Source organism: Zonotrichia albicollis, chromosome 6, assembly GCF_047830755.1.
Source record: "Zonotrichia albicollis isolate bZonAlb1 chromosome 6, bZonAlb1.hap1, whole genome shotgun sequence".
Classification (NCBI taxonomy): Eukaryota; Metazoa; Chordata; class Aves; order Passeriformes; family Passerellidae; genus Zonotrichia; species Zonotrichia albicollis.
This window is the reverse complement of record NC_133824.1, coordinates 55,234,971-55,260,429: the sequence shown is the minus strand read 5'-3', so window position 1 is coordinate 55,260,429 and position 25,459 is coordinate 55,234,971. Positions and strand designations below refer to the sequence as shown.

Genomic DNA, 25,459 nt, shown 5'->3' with positions numbered 1-25,459 from the left:
TTCTGGGCACCGAGTTTTATATGAATACACTTGGAGGTGGAAGAGGCACTCAGATTTCTGGCAGCCTATCTCCAGTGCAAGAGCATGATTAATTCATTAATAAAGCACAGCTTGTCAATGGGTAGCACTGGAAATATTGCATATTATGAGCACCAAGTGTTCAACACACTGAATGGAGAAGTCTCTGCCAGTATGCTGGAGCTTGCACCTAAAGAGAGATGGCTGCAACCAAAATAAAGAGTAAAAATAAATTTAAAATAAATTAAAAACCCCATTCCCTTCCCCAGAGCTCTCAGGCTCTGTGCTACAGGCAGAGTGCTTGTGGAATAATAACAGCTTTGGCTAACACAAAAGCAACTCCAGCAAAACTTGCTGAGAAGAGCCTAACTGCATCCTGCTGAGTAGAAGGAAAGCAGCACCTACTGGAAGCAGTGGGAGCTGGGGAGGGCCAGGGCAGTTTGCAGTGGCACTCAGCACTCCCATGGGGCACATTAATAAGGGCACTAATTACAGCACCTAGAGCTGAGCAGGCAGGTGGGTTACCCAGCACCCTCCTCCTCTCCAGAGCTCCACCAAAGAGCAGCCATTCCAAACTGTGAAGCAATTTTTTCCAGAGGGAGCATCTGGGCCGTTGGCACGCTGCTGTGCAGCTCAGGAATGGTGAGCAGGGCTGGGTTTGAGATGGACAAACCGAGCTGCTCTGACCCTGCCCCTTCCACTGCCACCCTGCTCGGGGTCCTCTTCCCTGTGCCAGGGCTGCTTTCTTCCATATCTCGTTTGTTTTGCATGCATTTGCATGCTGGCCTTGGAGCCATTCTTGTTACAGGCCCCAGTTGTGAGTGCAGATCATCTGGCAGTCATGCTGTGTGTGTGTGTGTGTGTGGAGGGAAGTCCCAGATTCTGGATTATGCAATATAAATTACAAGGAAGAAAGGAAAGAAAAGAAGAGAGAAAGAAATGTAGGAAAGGAAAGCAAGAAAGAAAGAAAGCAAGAAAGAAAGAAAGCAAGAAAGAAAGAAAGGAAAGAAAGAAAGGAAAGAAAGAAAGGAAGAAAGAAAGGAAGGAAGAAAGGAAGAAAGGAAGAAAGGAAGAAAGGAAGAAAGGAAGAAAGGAAGAAAGGAAGAAAGGAAGAAAAAGAAAGAAAGAAAGAAAGAAAGAAAGAAAGAAAGAAAGAAAGAAAGAAAGAAAGAAAGAAAGAAAGAAAGAAAGAAAGAAAGAAAGAAAGAAAGAAAGAAAGAAAGAAAGAGAAAGAAAGAAAGAAAGAAAGAAAGAAAGAGAAAGAAAGAAAGAAAGAAAGAAAGAGAGAGAGGAAGGAAGGAAGTGGCGGAAGGAAGTGGCGGAAGGAAGGAAGGAAGTGGCGGAAGGAAGTGGCGGAAGGAAGTGGCGGAAGGAAGGAAGTGGCGGAAGGAAGTGGCGGAAGGAAGGAAGTGGCGGAAGGAAGTGGCGGAAGGAAGTGGCGGAAGGAAGTGGCGGAAGGAAGGAAGGAAGGAAGGAAGGAAGGAAGGAAGGAAGGAAGGAAGGAAGGAAGGAAGGAAGGAAGGAAGGAAGGAGAAAGAGGGAGAGAAAGAGAAAGAAAGAGAGAGAGAAAGAAAGAAAGAGAAAGAAGAAAGAGAGAAAGAAAGAAAAAGAGAAAGAAGAAAGAGAGAGAGAGAAAGAAAGAGAGAAAGAAAGAAAGAAAGAAAGAAAGAAAGAAAGAGAAAGAAGAAAGAGAGAAAGAAAGAAAAAGAGAAAGAAGAAAGAGAGAGAGAGAGAGAGAGAAAGAAAGAAAGAAAGAAAGAAAGAAAGAAAGAAAGAGAGAAAAGAAAGAGAAAAAGAGAAAGAAGGAAAGAAGAAAAGAAAAGAAAAGAAAAGAAAAGAAAAGAAAAGAAAAGAAAAGAAAAGAAAAGAAAAGAAAAGAAAAGAAAAGAAAAGAAAAGAAAAGAAAAGAAAAGAAAAGAAAAGAAAAGAAAAGAAAAGAAAAGAAAAGAAAAGGAGACCCGATTGTGTGTGTGAATGAAGGGCACAAAGAATCTCTGCACCTTTTAAGACGGCTGGAGGCACATGGGGATAAATTCAGAGGGGGTGGGAGGAGACCACAGGCACAAGCCATTTCTGAACACTGATTACATGGGTAAATTGTTTGTTCCAGTGTATCACAAAGAGAAGGAGCATTATTTTTCATGCCACAGCTGTTTTGAATAAGAATAGGAATAAACTTAACTATCCTCCTCATGTTACTTACCACTAATTATGGCATATATTTACATCTATAAAACAGTGAAATTTTGGGAGACATAATTTAATGCCCCTTTATTGTGTAGATTCCTTTATTTCCATCCCACATTTGAATTTCAAAAATGTTTAGGACTTCAAAGCATCTTTAAAAGCTTGCCCTAATTATAATATGCATTACTTTCTAAAACTCCTAGTTTGCATTGCAGATTCCTGCAAATAGAGGCATTCATTTTAAACATCAATTAATATCATCCACGCATCTTCAGATGAGTTTGGGTCTTGGTTTCAGAGTTGCAGTGAGCTCTGGTTAAGCTTTCCTCAGTTAGAAGAATAGTTCAAGCTACTGCAAACACAAAATTAAGTCAGTGGATCAGATCCATGGAAAGCCTGACAGGCCAACATTAATTTATATCAGTTGTTTTTTTCCTATGTCACCAATGAGAGAACAACCATTCTCCTTTCAGACACATTTGCTTCCCAAACCTGCCCCTGTAGCTGCAGAAATCAGAGTTCAGGCTGGCACAGAGCATTTGGAAGAATGAGAGACACAAAATCCCAGCACTTTATTGCAAGGTGTGCTTACACCAGCACTGAGGATCCCTGTGGAGGCAGGCATGTGGGTTACATGGAAAAGTCATGCAAAATTTGCCTCAAAATTTGCACTTGGGGTTGAGGCAAAACCTGAGAGAGAAATAACAAAGCTACAGCAGCACAATTTAGTCTAGGAGGCCTAAGTGTATTGCTTACAATTCGAGAATTTAGGGATAGTAGTGAGCAATCAGTGGGGCTAGCACTGGATATGAACATGGAAAGAAACCAGCACAGGCACCCTGTGCTGACTGAGCTTTTAGACAGACTGACTGGAACTTCAAAGAGCAGAAAACTCTGGGGCTATTCCCAAGTCACAAAAGCAGTTTAAATACAAACTGACCACCAGGAACACTGACCACACTCAGATTAAGGTTAGATGGCACAAATCATTCCTGGTTGTTTTGCACAGATTGGGCTTAGTCCCATGAGGTGAGAGAAGCAGGATTGTGCAATTAACCTGCACCCAGGGAAGGGTTTCCTCCACAGATACTCTTCTCTGAATTCTGCATCAGTGTTCTAGGACAGCTTTTACATTTGTTCATTATTTTTGTTTTAATTCTGTAACCCAGTAATCTCCAGTCTCATACCCCTGTCACACAAACTTCCTGTGCCACACCATCAGGACATGGCTCCTTATTTACAGCACGCCAAGTGGAAACTCCCCCATTGGTGTAAAACTCTGTCTCTGTGGCAATTCTCCTGAACTCTGGGGTTCCCAGGGGCTCTCTGGGATAAAGCAGAGGAACAAAGTCACTGCATTCCAGGCGCAAGGCAAGGACCAGGGCATTGCACTGCAGGTTGTTTGAGGTGGTGTAGGAGGAGTCGTCTCTTCCTTTTGTACCTCCTGCACTGCTATGTAGGAAGAGGCCCAAAAGTGTGACATCCAGATGTGTCACCAGGACCAGGGCCAGGAGCTCATCCATTCCCAGCATCAGGCTGTGTTTCCCATGAGATACAATCTGCACAAACCAATAAAGCTCTGCACAGCAAAGCAAACTTTGCTTTGTACTCCATCCCAGTGCTGCCTGGGTAGGTCAAATCCACAACTGACAGATGTCTTCTTGCAGGATCTCAGACCTTTCCCTCCCACCTTTTTTGCAGTCAAACCTTATTACTGAAATCAGGACAGCAGGGAAAGCTGTGCTGGTGAGCAGCCTGAAGCAGAACTAAAGGGGAAAGAGCCAGAGGAGTTTTCTTTCCAGCTACCAGAGCTCAGCTGCCTTCTGCCTTAGTCATCCTCAGCACAAGTACTCATCTGTGGTCTTCCTGTTTCCCATATTCCCATTCCACAGCACGATTAATGTACAACAAAACACCCTTTGTGCTGCCTCCAGTGGCATGCTGACTCCCCTTAATTCCATTTGCAGGGTCACCATTCCTCCTGGCACCCAATCCTCGCCTTCACTTTCAACCTTCTCACTCTCCAGCTCCCCTTCTCCGGTTTGCTTTGGCTTCTTTCACTCAGACCCTGCCTTTTGTTCACTGAATCTCCTCAGAGTGCTTTCACACCTGTTATTATGTGCCCAACCAAAATTCACCTTCCTCTTTTGCCCACCCAAACAAGGGGTGCTACGATCACCTGGGATGCAGCAGCTTACAGTGCTGAGCAAATAAATGATTGATGGCTACATGGGAGTGAGGGAGGGAGACAGCACAAAGGATGGGAAATGGGAAATTAATGGTGAGACAGAGTATTGGGACTAGGCAATAACCACACATCATGAACTGAAGCAGGGAGGAGCTGAACTTACAGAGTAGGAGGAGTAGCAGATGATGAGAGAGGTGATACTAATTCAGAACCAGACACTTAATTCAGCCAAAATTAATCTCTCTCCATATGAATATATTTGAGAATACTTATAGGGTCAAAAACCACTGTCAGCAACCTGTGCCAGCTTTTTCCTGGTGATATTATGACTGGTTAAAAGTGTTTTTTAACACTCCCCATACAAAAGGGAACAGCATCCTTTTTTTCCTGAAGAAATGCCCTGTTGGGGTGAGAGTAATAAAGGACAGTGAGCTGACAGCTTAGGATCTAATTTTCATGACTAGCTATCTTCTGGTTTTCCTGGACATATTCCTACACATGTTTAGGACTGGGGGCCACTGGTGTGAAGTTTTTCCTAGAAGAGCATTCCTTATGACTCTTGCAACACGCAAACACCACCCCAGGCCCCTTCTCTGCCTCACTCACTTGATGAGAGAGAAAATCCACTGGTTTATTTTAAGATCATGGCTCAGGAAAGCGTTCTCACCACATTTTTAATGTATAACTCAGAAGGATGTTAGCACTGTATGTTTTTTAATCTCTAAGTTAATACAGCACAAAATTGTGTTAAAAGGCCATTATGTTGGAAGGCACGGCGAGATTAGGAAATGTTGGATTGAAGCTGCCTGCACATCCTGGCTGCTGAATTGTGTCATGCCACAGGCTTTAGCTGCACAGCTGCACAGCCACCCTCTGAACATCCTCACAACCTTTCTGTGTCTCTGCTGTTCCCTGTGCTGCTTCCTGAGCTCCTCAGGACCCGTGCTGAGCTCAGAATTGCACATTCCACAGAGGTTTATTTCACGGCATCGCCTCGAGGCCTCACAGCAGCCTGAGTCTGATGTGTCAGTGAGCACTTGGGGAGCAGGGGGGTGTCAGCCCCCCAGATGTGTCACAGATGTGGGGCTAGGACAGGAGTGTTCCAGGGGAGCACTGCTGGCAGCAGACAGAGCACAGAAGGCTGGCACCGGGATTTCCAAAGTCAGGAGAGCACCACAGACCCCAGTGACCCAAAGAAGGCCTCTACTGGCTTTAGGTACACCTTGGAGCATTCAGTGTGCCTGAAAATCAATTTCCACGTGGAGAAAAAGCAGAACATACAATTCCTCAGTTACCATATCATAAATCTCTGCTGCATCCACATCTAGTATAAAGTCTGAGGCTTATCATCCTCTGTGGGAAATGAGAACAGGCATGTGAAGTGACATTCATTCTTGCCAGTGTGCTCTGCAAATATTTATTACACAGAGAGGATTGGTGAGATGATGGCCTCACCTCAAGGCAAATTTCTCAAGGAAATGTATTTAGTGGTCACAGACCCTTAACTCCCAGCTCTGCTCCACTGCTGCCAGATTTCTCCTGCTGTTATGTTTGTCCTTTTCTCACCTCCCAGAAACTTTCTTTGCTGTTCTTCATCCCTGTGTTTCCTTATCCCAAATGCTCCCTCTTCCCACTGCCTCCCTCTTTTTGACCCCACATTCTCACCTGCCTGTTCCAGACCACTGGTATCACTGTGTTTCAGCTCCCTCTGCTCTGTTCTTTGCTCTTTCTGGCCTCTTTGCTCAGCCAGCCCTCAAAGACTCGCTATACAGCTCACAGGCCCACTTTTAAGCCCTGTGAATTTCTCAGTGGGTTTCTTCTGCAGTCCAACACAGCTTCTGCTCAGTGGCTTAGTCCTTCTACATCCAGATTTAAGTAAAAAAAGAGTTTCCCTCATTCCAGTTTCCACTCCGAAATCTGGTGCCACAGAAGCTCTTGGAAAGATGTGAAGTCTGGGGCATTTATGAGGTGTAGAGTATTTCAAATCCCATAGATAAGCTCAAGGAAATCTGATCATAAGCAGTGGTTCCAGATCAACCTCTTCTGGTTTCAGCCTCAACCTGTCCACCCTGTAATTAAACCCTGAATATGCCCCTTTTAGTGAAATTTTCAAAGAAAAAAATGTAAATGCTTAGATGCTAACTGCCGCTATGAAAATGAGCATGCCACAAAAAAGTACCCCAACAAATTAGTGAGCATAAAAAGCTTTAGTATAAGCATGAGGCTCAGCCTGCAGATTTGCTGATCCTTTTGGATGAACCTTTTAGTAGTTTAGTGGTGGACTTGGCTGATAGTTGAACTCAATGATCTGGGACCTTTTCCAGCCTAAATTATTTTATGATTATGTCACTAACACAATAATTTGCAAATACAATAAGAAAAACCTGGCTTATCAATGAAATTCATCACTACTAGATCAATATGCAGCATCCCAGCCCTCCATTCCACTTATTCTTTCACCCCTGCTCTGAACATGACACACTATGGAGCAGAATCCTGTGGCTGACTAACAAAAAGGCAAGGAGAAAACAGATGTGCTTCAAGAAAACAGCCCTGAGAGCCTCCCAGCTCAGAGCTGTCTCAGCCTGGATGTCTCTGCACAAGCAGGGGCTGATGGCAGGGCTGGTCCTCACACCCTGCACCTGGCAGCAGCTGCACCTTGGAAATACCCAAAGCAGCCTCCATTCCCTGCCTTTCCCTGGACCACTAGATGGCAGTTCCCATCTCCAAATGGGGCTCATGTATTTTATGATTGGCTTTTCGCAAATATTGAAATGAATATTATATGTGCTGTGTTAGGAAGCAATGCTGTATTAAGGCTCTTAAGTAGTGTGTAAAATATAGTTTTAGGTTATAAAAAATGTTAAAATAGAAACTGTGCTATGTAAGATGCTTTTGTTAAAGAAAGGGCTTGCAGCGAGATAGCAGCCACAGGACACCTGAATCTTTCAGAGAAAAAGAATTTATTGCTCCATAATCAGAGGAAATTAACTTCTTCCTGCCTTCAAGATGCTGTCAGGATTCAGAGGAAAAAGTTGATAATGACCAGACAGAATCCTGTGTTTGAATGGAATTTATGCATCGTGTATGAAGTCTATGAATATGCAACAGGCTGCTGCTTTTAAGGGTTAATCCTCTGTTAACATGGGGCCTTTTTGGGGCTTATTGTGCCCAGAAAAGGTACCTGGACCATCTATAACTCTTTGTCTCTATTGTCTCATATTGTCCTAATTCAAATTGTCCAAATTATTATTACCCTAATTGTATTACTATTTTTATAACCATTTTATTACTTTTAAACTTTTCAAATGAAGCGCTTGGCGTTTTTCCCAGCTGACTCACCCAGAATTTGACGAGGAAGAAAGCGTTCTGCGGCCCCTTCCCAAAGAGCTCCTTCAGGCCGCCCTTCTTCTCGGGGAATTTGTCGTAGATCTGGCGGATGTCCACCGACTCCAGCAAGGGGTCGCTGTAAGAATGGTTGGCGTGTCCGATGTGCACGAAGAGGTGTTTGTTGTACTGCAGGGCAGAAACAGGGAAATCAGCAAGGGGAACAGAGCAGGGCTGTGCTCCCATGGACTGCATCACTCCCTCCTGGCACTGGGATTTTCTGCAGTATGGTTGCCAGGAACAGCTTCACTGATTGTGGCACACATCCTTGTGAACAAGGGTCAACATCAAATAAAACCCCTGTGTCCCCACTGCAAGCCCCAAAGCCTCTGCAAGGGGGTCATTTACACTGCAAGGCCCAGTGGCAGCACGGTGATAAAGAGCCCTTCAACGGGCATAAAAAGATGAATTGCTCAGGAGAAAAGCCTATTTTTGCTCCTTTAAACAGCCAGTTTTAATGGCCTGTGTCCTCAGAGCCTGAATTTCTGCTGGTGCCACAGAGCCCGCTCCTGCACATTGCAAACCTCCATCTCAAGTAAAAAGAGATGGAGGGCATTCCCTTTTGACTGCAGGATGACAAGAAGGCCAGTTACTCTGCACTGCTGTTCCTACAGACATTGTCCTCCTGTATTTCAACCCATGTAATATTCAAGAGCCCAACTTTTCCCCCTTCCCTCGGGAGCCAGCTCTGTAGATGACCATCCCTGCCAAAACGCATTCAGCCTCAATTTCCCATTTCTTAACTTCATCCCATCACACCTCACTATAACCACAGCAATCACCTTGGCAGCACCTCTCCTGCCTGGGGGACACCCTTGGCCCAGTGAAGTCCACCCCAAAGGAGCCCAACATGATCTTTCAGGGGCTGCCATTCCCCCAAGAGAACCTTTCAGCACCCGAAACGAAGCTGGAAGGATGAACACCAAGAAAGACCCTCCAGCAGTCAATCAGCACCTCCCAGGACCACCAGAGCAGAGTGAAGGAGCTCCAGAGGGGCAGGATTAAACACTGGGGGCTTTCCCCATGCAGATCATAAAACATTTCGCTAACTCAGTTAAGGGAAAGCTGACATGCAGTCAATGAACACTAGAGAACCCTGTCACACTGAACAGATGCTGTACATAAGGGGCAATTCCCAAAAGCTAGGCACAAATAAAATATTTAAAACCCCAAAGCAAACCTCATTTAAGCTATTTTGTTTACAATGTACCTGCTGAATGAACAAATTGAAGTGACAAATCTAAATGAATTGGGCAACCACTCAGAGCCTTCCTTCGGTGTGAGCAAAGTCTTCCCTAGCAGATGTCCAAAACTCTGGGGAAAAGGAAATGGACTGGCTGGATTTCTGCACTTATGAAATGAAATTGAAATCTATTAAAAAATCATCTAGCACAGTGAAATCTGAATTTAGAACCAGAGAACACTCATCTGGGTATGGGGCCAAAAACGAGATACAGCCTGTGTTTTCTCGCAGGGTTGTATTTCTTTCTAAATTTTGTAGAAGGAAACATAACATCTCATTAAGGCATTTCCACAAGCAAAAAAACCTGGGGATTGTTTCCTCTCAGTCTTCTCTGCTGGAGTTGTTCCAGGTTGTACAAATAACCACATTTTTATGGAAACAGAATCGAGGGCTCAGATTCTCCTGTAAATTGTCCTCCTCCCCAAAAGGGTGTCTCTCTCCCAGCCCAAAGATGGCTGGGGAGACAAGGGGGAAGGGAGAGCTGCATTTTACAGTTTGGCCACTGCAAACTCCCAAGACAATTCGCACACTGTGCCTTATTCTGCAAGCCAGGCAAATATACAAATTGCTCAGGATCCGAACTTCAGCAAAAGCAAACACATTTATAGGGGCATGGAGCATGAAGTCTTAATGCTCTTTAAATATAAAAGCAGAGTTGGAGGCAGCTGCAAAGCTGCCACGGTTGTCTGCAGAGCTCGCCAAAGCACCAGATGCTGCTGCAGCAAAATTTCTGAGCGGGTACAGTAGGACAGATGGTATGACATCACCTGACAACATTCTTAGGACAGAAATGTTTATTTTGATATTGCAATGTGTGATTATTTTCTCCTTATGTTGCTGCAATTCCTATGCTAAGTACAATCATTACTAAGCTAATTAGACACGGCATATTTCTGCAAACTAACAAATGATAATGCAGTACTGGAGCAGGGTAAATGGGCACTGAAATGATCCCTATCGCTTTTAGACAAACACGACAGCAACTGAGGCATGGATAAAGGCAAAGGAGCAAAGTTTTCTCCCTATATTTTTGTGCCCATTAGTGTCTGAAAAGCTTAAAAACATCCTCGTTATATTGATAATTCGCTGTTGATTTAGACTGAATATTCCAGAGTCATTGAAGTGCATTAGTTGCTGAGGAATTTACTCACACCAAAGCATTTAAAGGATTTGCATCTGGCATAGGGGCAATAATGTGCCTTAGATGCCATAAACCAGCACAAGTCAAATCCTGTATTTTCTAAGTACACAAGAACAGGAAGAACATTCCCAGCTCTGTCTCCTGTGTCTGCATTTACACGACATGCCCTGGAGGTGGCCGCCTCTTAAAGCTGAGCTCCTTCCCTTAGAAAAATTCCAGCTATCCAAAGAATGCAGTAAAGCCATGAAATATGACTGTTGTCAAATAATACCACGAGAAAAATTATAATCCACTTAGGAATTTAAAAGAACCAAGACAAATTGCCAATGGCAGGGGATGCAAGCATTTAAGCTGGTGCAGAACAAAGACAAACCACCTACACCTGCTCTATCAGCCAGCACGTGTACTTGCAAAAGCTCCTGACCAGTTTTGCCCTTATATCCTGGCACAAGCACACAGATCAGCACATGGAGGGGTGAATGGCTCCCCATGCACAGGGTGATGTAGATGCTGAGCAGGGAGGAAGGCAGGGGGCAGCTGTTTCTGTGGGGATGACCTTGCTCGTGGGCACAGCAGCTGAGTGCAAGGGTGCTTCAATGCTCCCAAATCCCACTGGCACACCTGCCCTGTGCTCCTGGGGGCAGCCAGGCACTGGGGTATCAGCAGCCTGTGTGCAGCCCTAACCCAAACCCTGCCCAGCCTCGGCTCTGCTGCCGTATCTCATAAATCTGAAACGCTTTAATTTCCTGCTGATGTAAGAAAATCGCTTGGTCTGCCAACAAGTTTTCTTATTTCTACCAAAACACACTAGTAACTGAGTATTTAATTCCTGCTGCTGTTGTCCTCCACTGAAGCAGATTGGGAGTTATAAACATGACATTTTAATGCTCTAACTGGAGTCTGTACCAAGTCCTGTTGTTAAGGTTTTTAACACATTCCTGTGAAATGTTAACTGAACTTTCTGTGATGTATGCTACCACACAGCTGCATGGGCAACCTGGTTTTTCATGGACCTCCCTGCATTCAGACTCCTGCCTGGACCTGCTCAGGGATTGAATCAGAAATGTGAAGCAAAAGGGGGTTTTGGGTGACTTTATGGTTGCAGTAGTAGGAGAGGTAGGTGATGAGGGAAGCCAGTTCCCTGACACCTCAATGTTGCCCAGCACTTCCCAGTGTGAAACTGGGACTGCCTGCTTGGGCAAGGTGCTTACACAACGTTTCCATCAGCTTTTCTGCAACAGGGAAGATGCATCTTTCAGCTCTGGCCTGCCTGATTTCAGACCCTGCAGCCCCACTTCCAGAAGTGCTGAGTGCTCAGATGGGGAAATTATGCCTGACTATAGGAAGCTCTCAATAATGTTAAGTATTCTGCAAAATCAAGCTCATGACAAATCAAAGGGGACCCTCAAAATCAGTGGCCCATTCATTCTTTTGCACCTGAACTTCTTGGTTTGTCAATTGTGAGTAATAATGCTCCTTCATCCAAAAAGACTGCACTAGCACATCTGTGAAATGCAAATGGAGGGAATTATTAATTCCATTTGGAAGGGAGGTTAGACAGTGCACAGCGAGCAGGGCACGGGGCCACGCATTTCAACAGCAGAAGAAAACAAACTACTGAATAGTTGCTTATCAGAGAAGGGCCATCTACATCTCCCCTGAATGCAGCAGAGGAACAAATGAGCACGTGAGCATGCCATTATCTGCTCTCTGCAGAGCAGAGCAGGGGATATTGCCCAGTTTGGGGGTGGGTGCAGGGGAGCTGTAGGACCAGTTGGGAACATGCAGGGCAGAGGCACAGGCAGCTGCAAAGCCCTTGGGGTGAGCCAGGACAGCTGCTGGGGGCAGGCAGAGGGGGGAATTCACAGCCACAGCCCACCCCACGTGTCCCCTGCAGTTCCAGTTTTGCTGGGAGATCTCCCTGGAAAGGAGGAGAGGCCCATGGAGGCAGCAGGGAGAGCACAGACAGGTGCCAGCCAGGTTTTCAAAGTGCTTTCTTGGGACTTCTAGCTATGGAGACCCAAAAATGAGCATTTCACAGAGATGAACACTTGCATCCCACGGCCAACGAGCAGCTCTCCAGCACGGCAAAATAAATGAGCCTTGTGCTCAGCAAAACTTCCTGATTCCAGATTAAAATGACCTCCAGTGCAGAGTCTGCAGCTCTGAGACATTCATCCTAATGTGAGTTTGCTTTCTTGTCCTTTCACATCACAAAGACACTAAACCAAGGACTTCCTTGTGACTGAAATGCTGGACTGCTTTTTCTACTGTTCACAGGGAGTACAGAAAGGATAAACAATCCTTGCAACAATGGATATTGTTCAAGGATGGAGGGCTTCTTTTGAAAAGATCTCATTTATTTTTCATCACTTAGGTGGTTTGATTAACTTTGGTGAGTTTTACTGCATTTGGCTAATGATGGCAGGCTGTTTTTATAGCCCTTGAGCAATTGCTTTCCCTTTCTGGTTCTCAGGCACAATTCTCCCCGGGCTCACAAAGTCTTTTTACAACAACAATAAAACCTGAATTAAAACATAAAGAATGTTTTATTTCTTCACCACTTTTTAAAATACATTTTGAAATTTGGACCTAACACAATCTGACAGTTTGGATGGGTGGACTAGTACTGAAAATGTCCATCAGCCATGTTCTGTATGGCCCTATATAGATATTTTAAATGTAAAGCTGTCTGACGTGCTCACAATTTAAATAAATATGACAGCAAAAGCAAGAAGCCTCAAAAAAGAAGAAAAGGCTTTTTTTGTTGGGTGGTGATAGGGCTTTTTCTCTGATTGAAAATCAAGCTTGAGTATGTGTGTATATGTGTATATATATATAAAGATTTTGAATTCTTTTCATTTCAGTTATAGTCTTTGAATTTTATATCTGCTTATGTAGCAGTCAGTTGCTTAGATCCTTTCTAACCTGCCTTCATGCTCAGTTTATATTTGTTAGGAAACATGGGATTGCTTGGTTTGAGCATTTGTCCTGAACTTTCACAGCACCACTGGAATAAAAATGGAAAGCTCCCATTAAGGAAAACCTGTCTTGGAAGCAACAGATGGGCACAAAAACTGCTCCATCTGCTGAGAACAGAGTTATACAGGGCAGGGAATAATCAAAGGTCCAAATGCTGCTGCTTGGCCCTGCAAGGGAAACTCCTATGCACCATTTAGGAATCGTACTTAAGCACAAAATGCCACATAAAGAAAATACAGCTTGACATTCATAAACTGAATTGATTTTCATGGAAAGGGTGGAGCAATTTTACCCATCCTCATTGCAGAGTCAGTGTTCCAATATTTTGCCATCTTGTGTTCCCCAGACTATCTTCTGCCATGCAGAGTTACAGTGAGGGTTCCTTATTGTTTCCTTTCTATATTTTTCCCTTTTGCAAATGGAACAATTTTGTGTCTAAACAAGGAAAAAGATCAACAGATCAACAGCTGTCCACAAGTGAGAGGACTCTATGGAGCTGATTTCCAACCCTCCAGAATGCCCAATCTAAACTAACCTCTGAAAGTGCCTGGCACTGAGCTTTTTAGAAAACTTTTAAACACCATTTACCCTTGGAAGAGCCACAGAAATGCTGCAGGCCCCACTCCCACCAGGAATTATTCCTTGTGGTCGGACCTTCGTGCCCATGCACAGCCCCACTGCAGGCTGAGGGAGCCACCACAGCTGATAAACCCAAATTTCTCATTTCTGGCCAGGAATAGGGACTGCAAGGGGTCAGCCAGGATCAAGTCCTGATCCCAATAAACCAAATAAAATGAACAATAAAAGTTCAATAAGCTTCCAGGTTACAGTTGGAGGTGGAATTGCTCTACTTGCCTCTAGCACTATGAGACTTTCTGGCCTGATTTTGGGTTGGGGGAGAGAGGGAGGAAGGGTCACCTTTGTTTAATGAAATGTTGGAAGCACATTTGATGAAGATGCTAATTTATGTAATTTTCTGTGAGAAGTCAGCAATGCAATGAATCTCTAAGTGTCCTTTTTCAGAAGATAGAGGAGAACTCCCTCACATGTCTCCTGTAGCAGCACACAAACACATTCATTTCTGAGGCCAGCAGAGGCACAAAGGAGATGCTGCAATCACAGCACATGCCTGCAGGACTTCATGAGCACAATGTGGAAACACACTCAGGTCACCTGCCTCGCTGATTCCATGTGAAAAGTAATCAACCCCCATTTTTCCTCTGCTGTGCAAACTGTACCTGCAGCAAAACAGCCCCACAAAGAAAGGTGGGCAAAGCTGCAGGAGGAATTCACATTTTCTGCAGAGGCACCACAGGAGGCTGGGGTTGCTCTCACCTCCAAGGAGAGCTCTTGGTCTCATTTTTACAGTGTTACAGCTTTTTTTAAAACAAGTCTGGGGAGTTTGATGCTCCTGCTTGTCCTGGAAACCCTCCTGAATAAAAATGCATTTGAAGGGTGGGTTTCTCAGCAGGCTTCTTGCAAGCTGGGACAAGACCCAGTGGGCCTCTGCACCCTCAGGAATTTCAAATAATATCAGTTTGCTCCAAAGAAGGCTTCACAGTGCTTGTGGGGCCATCCTGGGTAACCATGCCTCTGTTCACACCTCCCCTGCCTCCCTGCAGGGCCAGAGCTGCTCAGCTGCTCAGCTGCTCAGCTGCTGTTTGCTCCCTCTGACACAAACACCCCACCACAGTAGCACAGGAGCTTTGTATATGGATGGTATAAAAACCTCCGGGAAAGGGATAATTAGGTGGCAAAACAGCCAATGAGACTGCACAGAAGTAAGATTTCATTCACACACAGACAGCAAGGCTGAGCATCACGTGGCCACATCGTGTTTTCCCAGTAACCTGGAGCACACGCACACACACACACACGCTGGTGTGGGGCAGGCTGGGGATGGCAGAGCCCAGAAATCAGCAGGACACGTTCCATGGGGTCAGCAAGGGCTGGGGAATCCGTGCATGGATAAGGGTGACTGCTGGGGAGACCTGGATGTGGTACCCAGAAATCCAAACCTCTGCCCAGAGGGACGCAGGGCTGGGGTGGAGGGGGTGCTCCAGAGGGGCCTGGAGCACTCTGAGGTGAAGCCCACCAGAGGCAGGGCTGCCATGAGACCATGGGAAGGCAAAGGGGTCCAGGGAAACTCTGGCAATTCAGGTGAGCACTGAGAGAACTGTACCTGCTGCCAAATATTTGCTGCCCTCAGAGCCCAGGCAGGCTGGCAAAGCCACCACTCAGCAAAGCAGCACCCTGCCACGTGATGTGTGCATGGACAGCTGAGATAGGGTGTGTTTTCACTGGGATCTGGCCCTGCCAGCAGCATTCCTCTGTTGTAAGGTTTCTGGGCTATGTCTCCAATCCCCACAGCGCAGGGTAAACACTCCTTGGATAACAACAGAGCCCATTAATGCTATGGTTTCCAGTGCTGGATTATAAAAGCAAAATGATAGCTTCTCTCTTCTCCAGGCTACTGTATTTTGCCAGGAATCTGAACAAAAATGGCCCGTCCATATCACCCATTCAGGACAGTATTCGCTTTTCAGAAATTATCTCGAAAAAAATTCTCAGGTTCCAGCTGAAAGAAGTTCTTTCCATTTATTTGCAATGCAGTAGAATCAGTGCTAGGCTACCTAGCTCTTGGTAAATATATGGGGATTAATGTCAAGGTTCAAGGCTTACTGGAGTAACGACGGTAGTTCAGAAACTACCCTTACTATACCCTACAGTATACAGACTAAAAATTAAAAGAAAATTTAAAACTTCATTAAAAAAACCCAATATGCAATATGCACGCTTTCTGGGCAAGTCCTTAATTTTGTTTTGGTTAGGAAACAGATTAGGCTTTAACTTAGAGTTCAAGCACTGAATTCTTGCCAAGAACACAATGCAATTTGGTACACCTGCTAAACTAGGTCAGCAGCGAGACAGGCGCCAGAGCAAACCCTGCCTGCTTTCACAGAGGCCCCTGGCTGCTGCAAATGGGGGAAAAGAGGGCAAGAGAGGAAAACACAGTCCTGGGGTGAGAGGAATACTGCACAGAGCAGCAGTGAGCACAGAGATACAGGAGTATTCCACCATACATGATGGAAGGCGTGCCCAGAGGGTGGGCAGCAAAGGAGCAAAGCTGGAGATCAGGAGTAGGGGAGCAAAGCTGAGGATCAGTGGACACAAGGGCAATAAATACTCACTGATTCAGGGTCCCTCTGCTGCTCAAGGAAAGCTGAAAACTCCACCAGCCTGAGCTTGGTCGTACCGATGGATCGGCCCTGCCACGCAGGCACGGAGGGGGCTGGAGCTGATGTGGGCTCAAAGCCTGCAACACAGGAAACATCTGCATCAGGAAGCTGACACTTCCTCAGCTCATATCTGCTCAATTAAAAATAATTGGGAATTATGCATGGGGCCCTTGGATATTTATATTAATTTTAGCAAGTAATTAATTCAGGATGAGTTAAAATTGGGAAAACTCAGGGTAATGTGTAGAAAAAGAGGTGGCAGCCCAGCAATCTAATAGTGGCAGAAAGAAAACTACTACTACTACTTTGCTTCCTTGGGGCTGTAACTCACTGTAGAATTTTTGTTTAAATTATATACTAGATTGCAGAGATTTATAGAGACTTCACCTGCACCTACAGCTGCATCCTTCCTTGGAAGGCTCACAGGAGACATTCCTGCCTTGGGAGGCAAGAGAACTGACTCCATTTCTGGCTCCTAATGTGCCACATGGTACAGGTAAATCACCCCTCTTTTTGCCTGTTTCTGCTGCCACTCTCAATTCCCCTCTCCTATTTAGAGTACCAGCTCTCCAAGGCAGGGACTGTCTCTTACTACGTATTTGCACATTGGGTCTTGACTTCTTTTGGAGCTTTTAGGCATCATTATGATACAGCTAATAATAAATAATTACTGTAGAGAGCTGAATCATACCCTAAAAAGAAAAAAAAATGTTTCAAATTGATAATAAAGAGAGAATGACATGATCTAGATAGAGAAGGGATGTTAACCACCCTCTCTAATTCACCTCAAGAGAAGGAATAAATGCTCTCTCTTGGTCCTCATTGCAGAAAATTGGACAAGAAGGAAAGAAAACTGTAAAGGAAGAGGAAAAGGCAGCAGCTCACAGGCAAAACTCATCTTGGAGAGACACAGGCACAAGAAAGGCAGGGGAGAGGCACCAAAAGTACGAGAATAAAGATTATCCTGGACTAGGCTGAGAAGCAGGGAGAGGTCAGAGGCAGTGTGTGAACATATCCCATAAAGGGAATGTGGTACCTGACCCCAACCCTCAAATTCAGGCAATGAAGGTGTGAGGCTCGTGCAAAACAGGGAATTACAAAAATCACTGGCCAGACATGAACAGGAATTCTAATGGAGCAAAAACTCATGCACGAGTTTTGTCTGATTTAGAAATACTGATGCTCCTAATTCTGAGAGAAAACATGGATGGCTAAAAGAAGACAATAGAAAATACCTGTCTTAGAAAATAATGTTATAAATTAGGGATGTCAAGAAAAGGGCATTCCCATGAATGCAGAAAAATAGCTTTAGTTCAAAGCATTAAATAGCAGCAAGTTAGAAAATCATAAAGAACTGGGTAGGAGTCAAAAACTTGCTACACAGAGTCAGAAGCATTGGGGGCATTTGGCAAGGGAGACATAACATGAGAAATCATCTGCAAAGAAATAATGAGCTTTCATGAAGTCAGGCATGGAAAGAACCTGGGAAAAGTAGCAGGGAAGTAGCCATGGGAAAGGCTTGATCAACTTGAGCAATGAAATTCAGAATAAAATTAGGTACTTATCAAAGTGGTACCAGGCAAAGCAGGACCTCCAGGAGGGGATGAGTTATAAACAACCTGATACATAGAGAAGTTTTACACTTATGGCTAAGTGTATATGATATTAGGAGGGGTTTTAGGCTCAGTTTAAAATAAATTAAGGTGTATTCTTGTTACAGAGCTATTCTAAGGGAAACGTTCATCCTATTACTCATTTTTTACAGTAATTCCTACAATACAGAGCGCTGACTGGAAATCACACATCACAACTCCTTGCATATGCATTAGTGCTTCCTACCTAAAAAAAGCCCAAACACAATGATTTCCCCTAAGATATAATATAGGACACGATATATATATATATATATATATATATATATATATAATAATAGGACACTGGGATTGATGCTTCCTTTGGCTGGAGGACACATGAGATCCTGAGCAGCGGCTCTGCCCAGGGCAGAAGTTAATAAATCACATTCAGTACAAAATTCAAGTATTTTTAAGGCAGAGGATGAATGGGAGGATTACCTGAGATGGGAGCTGTGACTGATGGCTGTATAGGATAGGCCTGCTGAACGAATGGCTTGACACTGCAAAAAACAGATGCACAAAAATCACACACTGTGCCACCCACAGGAAATTCCATCAGAGTCACACAGTATAGGAGAATAGGTGCCTGATGAGCTTACCCACAAACAAATCTCTTCTTTGTAGAGCATATTTACCAGACAGACAGCACAGAGGGAATAGAGGGGGTGAGAATTACAGCCAGGGGTGGGCACTGCTGGGACTCCCAAAGGACACAAAGGAGGGTGCCCATCTGGCATTCAGCCTCAGTTTTGAGGTTTGGGATCCCTTATAACTTTTTGAAAGTGAGTTCATATCACTATAAAGGCTCTTTCTTTCCCTGAAAATGTCTTCACCTCCTTTTTGGAAAAATTTGCAAGTTCTTGCTTCGCTGATCTCCCAGAGTGCACAAGCCACCCTTCACACTGCACAGAGAAAAAAGCACTTTGGAATTTTCAGACTTACTCTTGCGAGGATCCAGGCTGCCCCGTTTGGATCATGCCCGGCCAAAACTGAAAGAGGAAAAACAAACAAACAGGGCCACAGTTGTTCTCTTTGTTGGAAGGACTTGGGGTATTTTTGAACAAGCACCATTCCTTTTGCAAACTCAAGTCAAAGCATTAATCCACTCATTCCATCTTAGTGTTCTACTGAACGTTGTTAGGGAATACAGGGATTTTTTTGGGACTTACCCCAGGTGCCCCAGGAAATGTAGGACGGGGAATTCCTGGCAGGCCCAGCTTGTTGTGAATAGCAGTAGCTGAGACTATCTGAGCTGATGACATTGCTGCCATGTGCTGGAGTGCTTTGTCCTTTGCTGTCTGATCCTTTAATATGACAATTACACGGAGTCTTAAAACGTTTGGCACAACAAATGGCATTAAATAACTGCAGCTACAAGCACGAAACTAAAAACTTCAAAAGCCACACAGAAAATGCAAAAATAGCAAACCATGCAGGAAAAAAAAAAAATACAGCACAGAGGCTAACACTCAAACTACCTCAAGGCAAAACCTCCTCTCAGACATGCAGGGTAGACCTGAATTCTCACAGTCTGCTCTGCCAACACACAGGAAGCTCTGGCACAGCAAACTACTGCCCAGTTGTTTATCTGGGCAAATTCTGATTTTAAATCAGGCTGGGCTAAGCAGGGTGTGCTCCTGAGGCTCAGCTCTGCCTGCAGGACAGGGAGCACTGAGATTTGAGCTCTGTCATTTCCATCTAAGAGAAGTCTGCCTTTTGTGCTGCCCTGTAAAATGAGAACACCGAACTGCGGCTGACTCGCAAACAGGGACAGCTTTCTTCATGCTTAGGGACATTTTGGATTCAGCTTTACGACAAGCATTTCCAAAGTTAGGTCACAACCATGTAAATGACATCTTAAATGTTGAGTTGTGGCGTTTTACTGATTTACAGTGTTGCCACAGAGAGCTACCAGCCATAAAATTCCCACTTTTTTGCAGCACACAGGAAGGAGTTTAGGAAAAGGTGGGCTGTTATCAGCTACTTGTGTTAGAGCAGCACTTGGAGTCCAGCCACTGCCAGTCAGGGACGGTCACAGGACAGAAAGGGATGGCTCTTAATGCAGCAGAGTTAACCAGGGGGATGTCTGAGCTCAGGGGAGATGAGCAAACAACTGCTACACCTGCTACAGCAGGGTTCCTCATCCAGAAGTACTGCATTAATAACTACCAATATTTAGGTGTGTCACTTAGAATGAAGGAACACAAGCAGTATTAGGCAAGGATGTTTTGGGTTGTTTTTTTTTTTTTCTGCTTATATTTTACAAGCAAAGTAGCAAGCATGCTGGCAAGAGGTGCATGCTCTTATGTATGGTATATGACTTTGCACGTATGCTCCCTCCAAAGCTTGTATGTAGTAGTACTATAGGTGAGCAGTTTCTTCCTTTGAACAGCTCCTTTAGAAACAGCACAGGCTGAAAGTACAGGAAAAGCTAGCCAAAAAATTCTGCCAAGCACAGCTAAGGTACATAATACTTGGTTTAGTCAAAATACTTACCATGCTTGTTACCTGGATACAACAACAAACAGTTTATTAAAATGCTTGTGTAGAATAGCAGACTCTCAGCAAAATATGAACAAAATAGTAAGAGACAAAGGAAGAGCAGTTTGCTCAACATTAAATATCAGCTTTAAACAAATGCATTATTTTCACCCAGGGTCTGATTCATTAAAAGGGGGGAAAAATGGTTTAAAAAGAAAAAAAACCAGCAAAGCCCTGGGGAGAAACAACCCCCAGCTGCCTGTGTGAAAGCTGTGGATACTGGAGGAGAGGGATTGTTGCTGAGAGTGTTTCCCTGAGCTGTGCAAGGAGCCCCTGTGGGACACAGCCTGGAGAGCTGCAGGTGGAGCGGGGCAGGAGATGCTCCAGCATCATTCCCTGTGCTCCCTGCAGGGCAGTCCTGTGTCCAGCACCACTCCCTGTGCACCCTGCAGGGTGTGAGCCCTGTGCCCAGCATCATTCCCTGTGCCCAGCCCCATTCCCTGTGCACCCAGCACCATTCCCTGTGCCCAGCCCCATTCCCTGTGCTCAGCATCATTCCCTGTGCCCAGCACCAATCCCTGTGCCCAGCATCATTCCCTGTGCCCAGCACCAATCCCTGTGCCCAGCCCCATTCCCTGTGCTCAGCACCACTCCCTGTGCACCCTGCAGGGTGTGAGCCCTGTGCCCAGCACCATTCCCTGTGCCCAGCATCATTCCCTGTGCTCAGCACCATTCCCTGTGCCCAGCACCATTCCCTGTGCCCAGCACCATACCCTGTGCCCAGCACCATCCCTGTGCCCAGCAGCATTCCCTGTGCTCAGCACCATTCCCTGTGCACCCAGCACCATTCCCTGTGCCCAGCATCATTCCCTGTGCATCCTGCAGGGCAGCCCTGTGCCCAGCATCATTCCCTGTGCCCAGCACCATTCCCTGTGCCCAGCACCATTCCCTGTGCACCCAGCACCATTTCCTGTGCCCAGCACCATCCCTGTGCCCAGCCCCATTCCCTGTGCTCAGCACCATTCCCTGTGCACCCAGCACCATTTCCTGTGCCCAGCACCATCCCTGTGCCCAGCACCATTCCCTGTGCTCAGCACCATTCCCTGTGCCCAGCACCATCCCTGTGCCCTGCACCATTCCCTGTGCCCAGCCCCATTCCCTGTGCTCAGCACCATTCCCTGTGCCCAGCACCATCCCTGTGCCCAGCATCATTCCCTGTGCTCAGCACCATTCCCTGTGCACTCAGCACCATTCCCTGTGCTCCCTGCAGGGTGTGAGCCCTGTGCTCAGCACCATTCCCTGTGCCCAGCCCCATTCCCTGTGCTCAGCATCATTCCCTGTGCTCAGCCCCATTCCCTGTGCCCAGCACCATTCCCTGTGCCCAGCATCATTCCCTGTGCCCAGCACCATGCCTGTGCCCAGCACCATCCCTGTGCCCAGCATCATTCCCTGTGCCCAGCACCATCCCTGTGCCCAGCCCCATTCCCTGTGCTCCCTGCAGGGTGTGAGCCTGCAGGACAGCCCTGTGCTCAGCTGCCTGAGCAGCTCTGACACCCTGGGCTCACCTGTGCTCAGGGACCCATCCCTCAGTGCAGGGACCAACTCAGTCCTTTCACAAAGCTTGCAGCTTCCCAATAGAAGCACAGGAAGCAGCTCTCTGGCTGTGAGCTGGAGGTCAGCCCTGGCTCTCAGCCCTGCCTGCCCCAGGTGGGAAGGTGTGCACAGGAGGTTTATGCATGGCATATTTCACTGGCTGCCTTTGGATGTCTGCAGGCTAAAGAGATGTTAGCTGGGTGCTAAGAAGTGGCAGAGTCCTGAGGTTCATGCTACTCCCCAGACCCCTCTACACTCTTGCACAGCAAGAAGGACCCTCCATCATGAAAAGATGGAAGGGAGATTTCCTGAAGCAATATGGAGATCTAGCCCTACCAGATTTCTCTGTTCCACCCTTTTCTTGTAAGCAGAGCTGGCTTGGAAATGCCAAACCATGAGAGTCTCACAGAGCCTGCTGAATCCTACCAAAAACCAACATTCAGGGGATCTGTGTCCTGTGTGTAAAACAAATGACACAGGAGACATGTGCATCTGGCTCCTAGCAATCTCCAACACCATGGGAAGCTGCTTTTGTCCCTACCTTGTTGTTCTCCAGACCTGCTGGGGCGCTGCAGGCTGCCCTCCTGCTCTGCCTCCTGCCTGCCCCAGCCATGCCTGTGCCACCACATCAGGATGTGCCTGTGCTTTGCCAAGGGGACAGACTCCTCTGGATCCACTAGCAGATGGAGCTAAACTAAAGGAGAATTTAAAAGTAAAAGCTTTGTCAGGGCTATTAAAGTCCATTCCTGGGAGTTGAGGTAGGTTATGTCTATGAAATTGTTCTTCTTGCCTTGCTTTATCCCTCTGAAGTCTCTGGCTATTTCTCTGCTGGTGTTAGTGCAGTCCAGGAGGAGCTGTATTTATTTCTGCCTTGTGAGGTACTGAAACCAACTGAAGTGCATTACCTTCTGCAATGTTATTGCCATCCAAGGACTAGAACGGGAGCCTGGACACCCAGCAACAGTTACAGCAGGCAAATCCCACCCTAGGTGAACTAGGAAAAAATTACTGAAGATTTACACTTCCTTCAAAATCTTCTGGGGAGCTCTTAGTCACCACTACAGTGAACCTGCTGATCCTGAATTTTAGGGACAGTGACAGGGATTTTTGGAAGGAGAAAACATTTTTTTCTTTTGTGACACAAAATGGTACATGCCTTCCTTCCTACCAATTGCTGCTTTTCACCCTAGAATGATCTGTGTTTTGTGGGGTCGTTCCTCTCATCCTCTTTAGCTGATTACATTTTCAGGAGGGTGGAGAGATGGGGAAAAACCTTTAGAATGACAGCTCAGAAGGGCAATCCTTGCAACAGGGCTGGTTTTGAGGTGTTTCAACAACCCCCACAGAGTTTCCCACTGGTGACAAATCTGATCTCGTACATCAGGCCAGTACACTCCAATGGGAAGTTTCACCTTTTGCAGGCTTAGGAATCTTTGCACAGTGGAAAGATCAGCTTTTCCCAATGTACCTTTACATTCAAACATGACAGAAATCAAATTCAAAGTCAAATACAGACACTTTTGAGGTCCTGAGTTGCACTGGCAAAAAAGCACCTTCAGCTCCAGGTTCACTTGGAGAGCTGCAAGCTGCCTGTGCTTGTATAATCAAGCAGACTTCATGGTCTTCAAAAATAAATGGGATAGCCACATTTTAAAGCTGATTATTTAGATTGCAATATCAGCTTGTCTGCCACTTAAAAACAAGTGTATGTTGGGGATTTTCGTGCTGTAATAGAGAGCACTCGTAACCAGGAGGGAATGAGGCTCTCTACCCGTCACTTCTGGGATGAAACCTGGTAACTGATTAATAACACACAATGGTATTACATCACACTTCAGGCAGCAAGAGAAGGAATATATCCAATTAAAACGGCAGGGGTAATTTACACAGGCAGATTACAGTAATTACTCAGGTTGGAATTTGGCCAGGACAAATGGGTTAACACCCCTACTCTAAAACGGGAACGTTGTGGGATTTTTAATGACTGCAAATAGTTAAGATTTTGATTTCCTATCTTGTCCAGAAAGGAGTTTGTTTTGCTCTCAGTTGTGCTGGTTTGTAAAGCTGGAATAATTTCTTTCAGCCCAATGTGGTTTACACTGATGTAGTAAAATAAAAGTTTGGCCCAGCAAGCTGCAGTCCTGTGCTGAGATTTAGCAGAGGCTTGGGGGGACAGCATCTCCTACTGGATCATTAAATCCTGCTGGAGCTTAAGGTATCCCTTGGATAGGTCCCATCTGGCCCTGACCTGGTTTGACCCTACCTAATTGATGGGCTCAGATGGGATTGCTGCTGCCCAGGAATGACACTGGAGTGAGCAACAGGCTGCACTCACACCCTGCCTTGCCCTCCTCTCGTAAAAGTCTTCTGCACTGTGGTACATAATGAATAATTAATGTTACCAGGGTGGGTTTGGAGTCCAGTCAGTGGAAAACTGGTCTAGTTCCACTAAATCCCTAAAAAATCATCTCTGCAGGGGAGACCAGGATGTGCCTCGTGGTTTAGCTGACTGCTTCTGGCTGCAGTTGCACACACTTTGCTTTTGGAAGATGCAAGCTCTAAGCATCTAATGCAAGAAGACTACAACTTTTAATGAATCAGGCCCTTGAGGTTTGCTTTTCACAATTCATTTTGGAATGCAAAATACATAGTTAAATTAGATAATAATAATTCCCCAGTATAATTAATTTATAAATCTTAATATCTACAAAAGCCCTGCATGAAACAAGAGTTTTACATAACAAGCACAAAAGGATTTGTGCTTGACTTTCTTTTAATCCAACATAAACAGAAGAATAATTCAATCAATCAGTTCAAACAAGTTCTTAAACAAAAAAATAAAAACTCTTATCCTAGAATGATACATGGGGCTTTGAATACCGTGTTATCTATGACTTTGGGAGTAAAAAAAAAAAAATCTAAGACAGTATGAGGAAAAGTAAGCACAACAGAGCAGTATTAATTCAAGAAGCCCTAAAACCTGTACCAGTATTTCAAATGCAAAACTTTTCATGTAAGACAGAAAAAAAAGACATAAAAAACAACAATTTGTTCACAAAATGGATGTTACAGTAACACTAGCATAAAATAGCTTCCTAATAAGCAATTTTGCAGATGTTATTTCTGCTCAGATCTCGTATTGATTCAAATAACCTTTACAATAATTAGCTGTAGCTCAAAAAAGATAAACAAATCATGACAATATACAATTGTTCTGGACAAAAGATAGAGAGCACTTCAGTGTTTCTAGCCCTGATCTCCAATTTGCTTATTATTAGAGAAGACAGGAGTAAATACAAAAGCTGGCTATTTCAGCCAGGCAATAGCTAATGCCAAGAAGAGAATGCGCATTCAAAGCTGTCCCAA

General features: G+C 45.2%; 1 protein-coding gene across 8 annotated transcripts in view; it reads right to left on the bottom strand.

Moving 5' to 3' along the window:
* The window catches only part of TEAD1 (TEA domain transcription factor 1), a 152,091-nt gene that overhangs the window by 11,606 nt on the left and 115,026 nt on the right, over window positions 1-25,459 (bottom strand). For 5 of the 8 annotated variants that reach the window (XM_014270624.3, XM_014270623.3, XM_074543852.1 and 2 more), the window contains 6 exons: window positions 20,516-20,527; window positions 19,189-19,323; window positions 18,962-19,008; window positions 18,458-18,519; window positions 16,338-16,462; window positions 7,736-7,909 (listed from right to left, as the gene is read on the bottom strand). In XM_014270624.3, the coding sequence (XP_014126099.1) occupies window positions 7,736-7,909; window positions 16,338-16,462; window positions 18,458-18,519; window positions 18,962-19,008; window positions 19,189-19,323; window positions 20,516-20,527 (555 nt within the window). The remainder of the gene's footprint in view (window positions 1-7,735; window positions 7,910-16,337; window positions 16,463-18,457; window positions 18,520-18,961; window positions 19,009-19,188; window positions 19,324-20,515; window positions 20,528-25,459) is intronic. The other 3 variants (XM_074543853.1, XM_014270625.3, XM_074543854.1) reach the window with 1 other exon arrangement.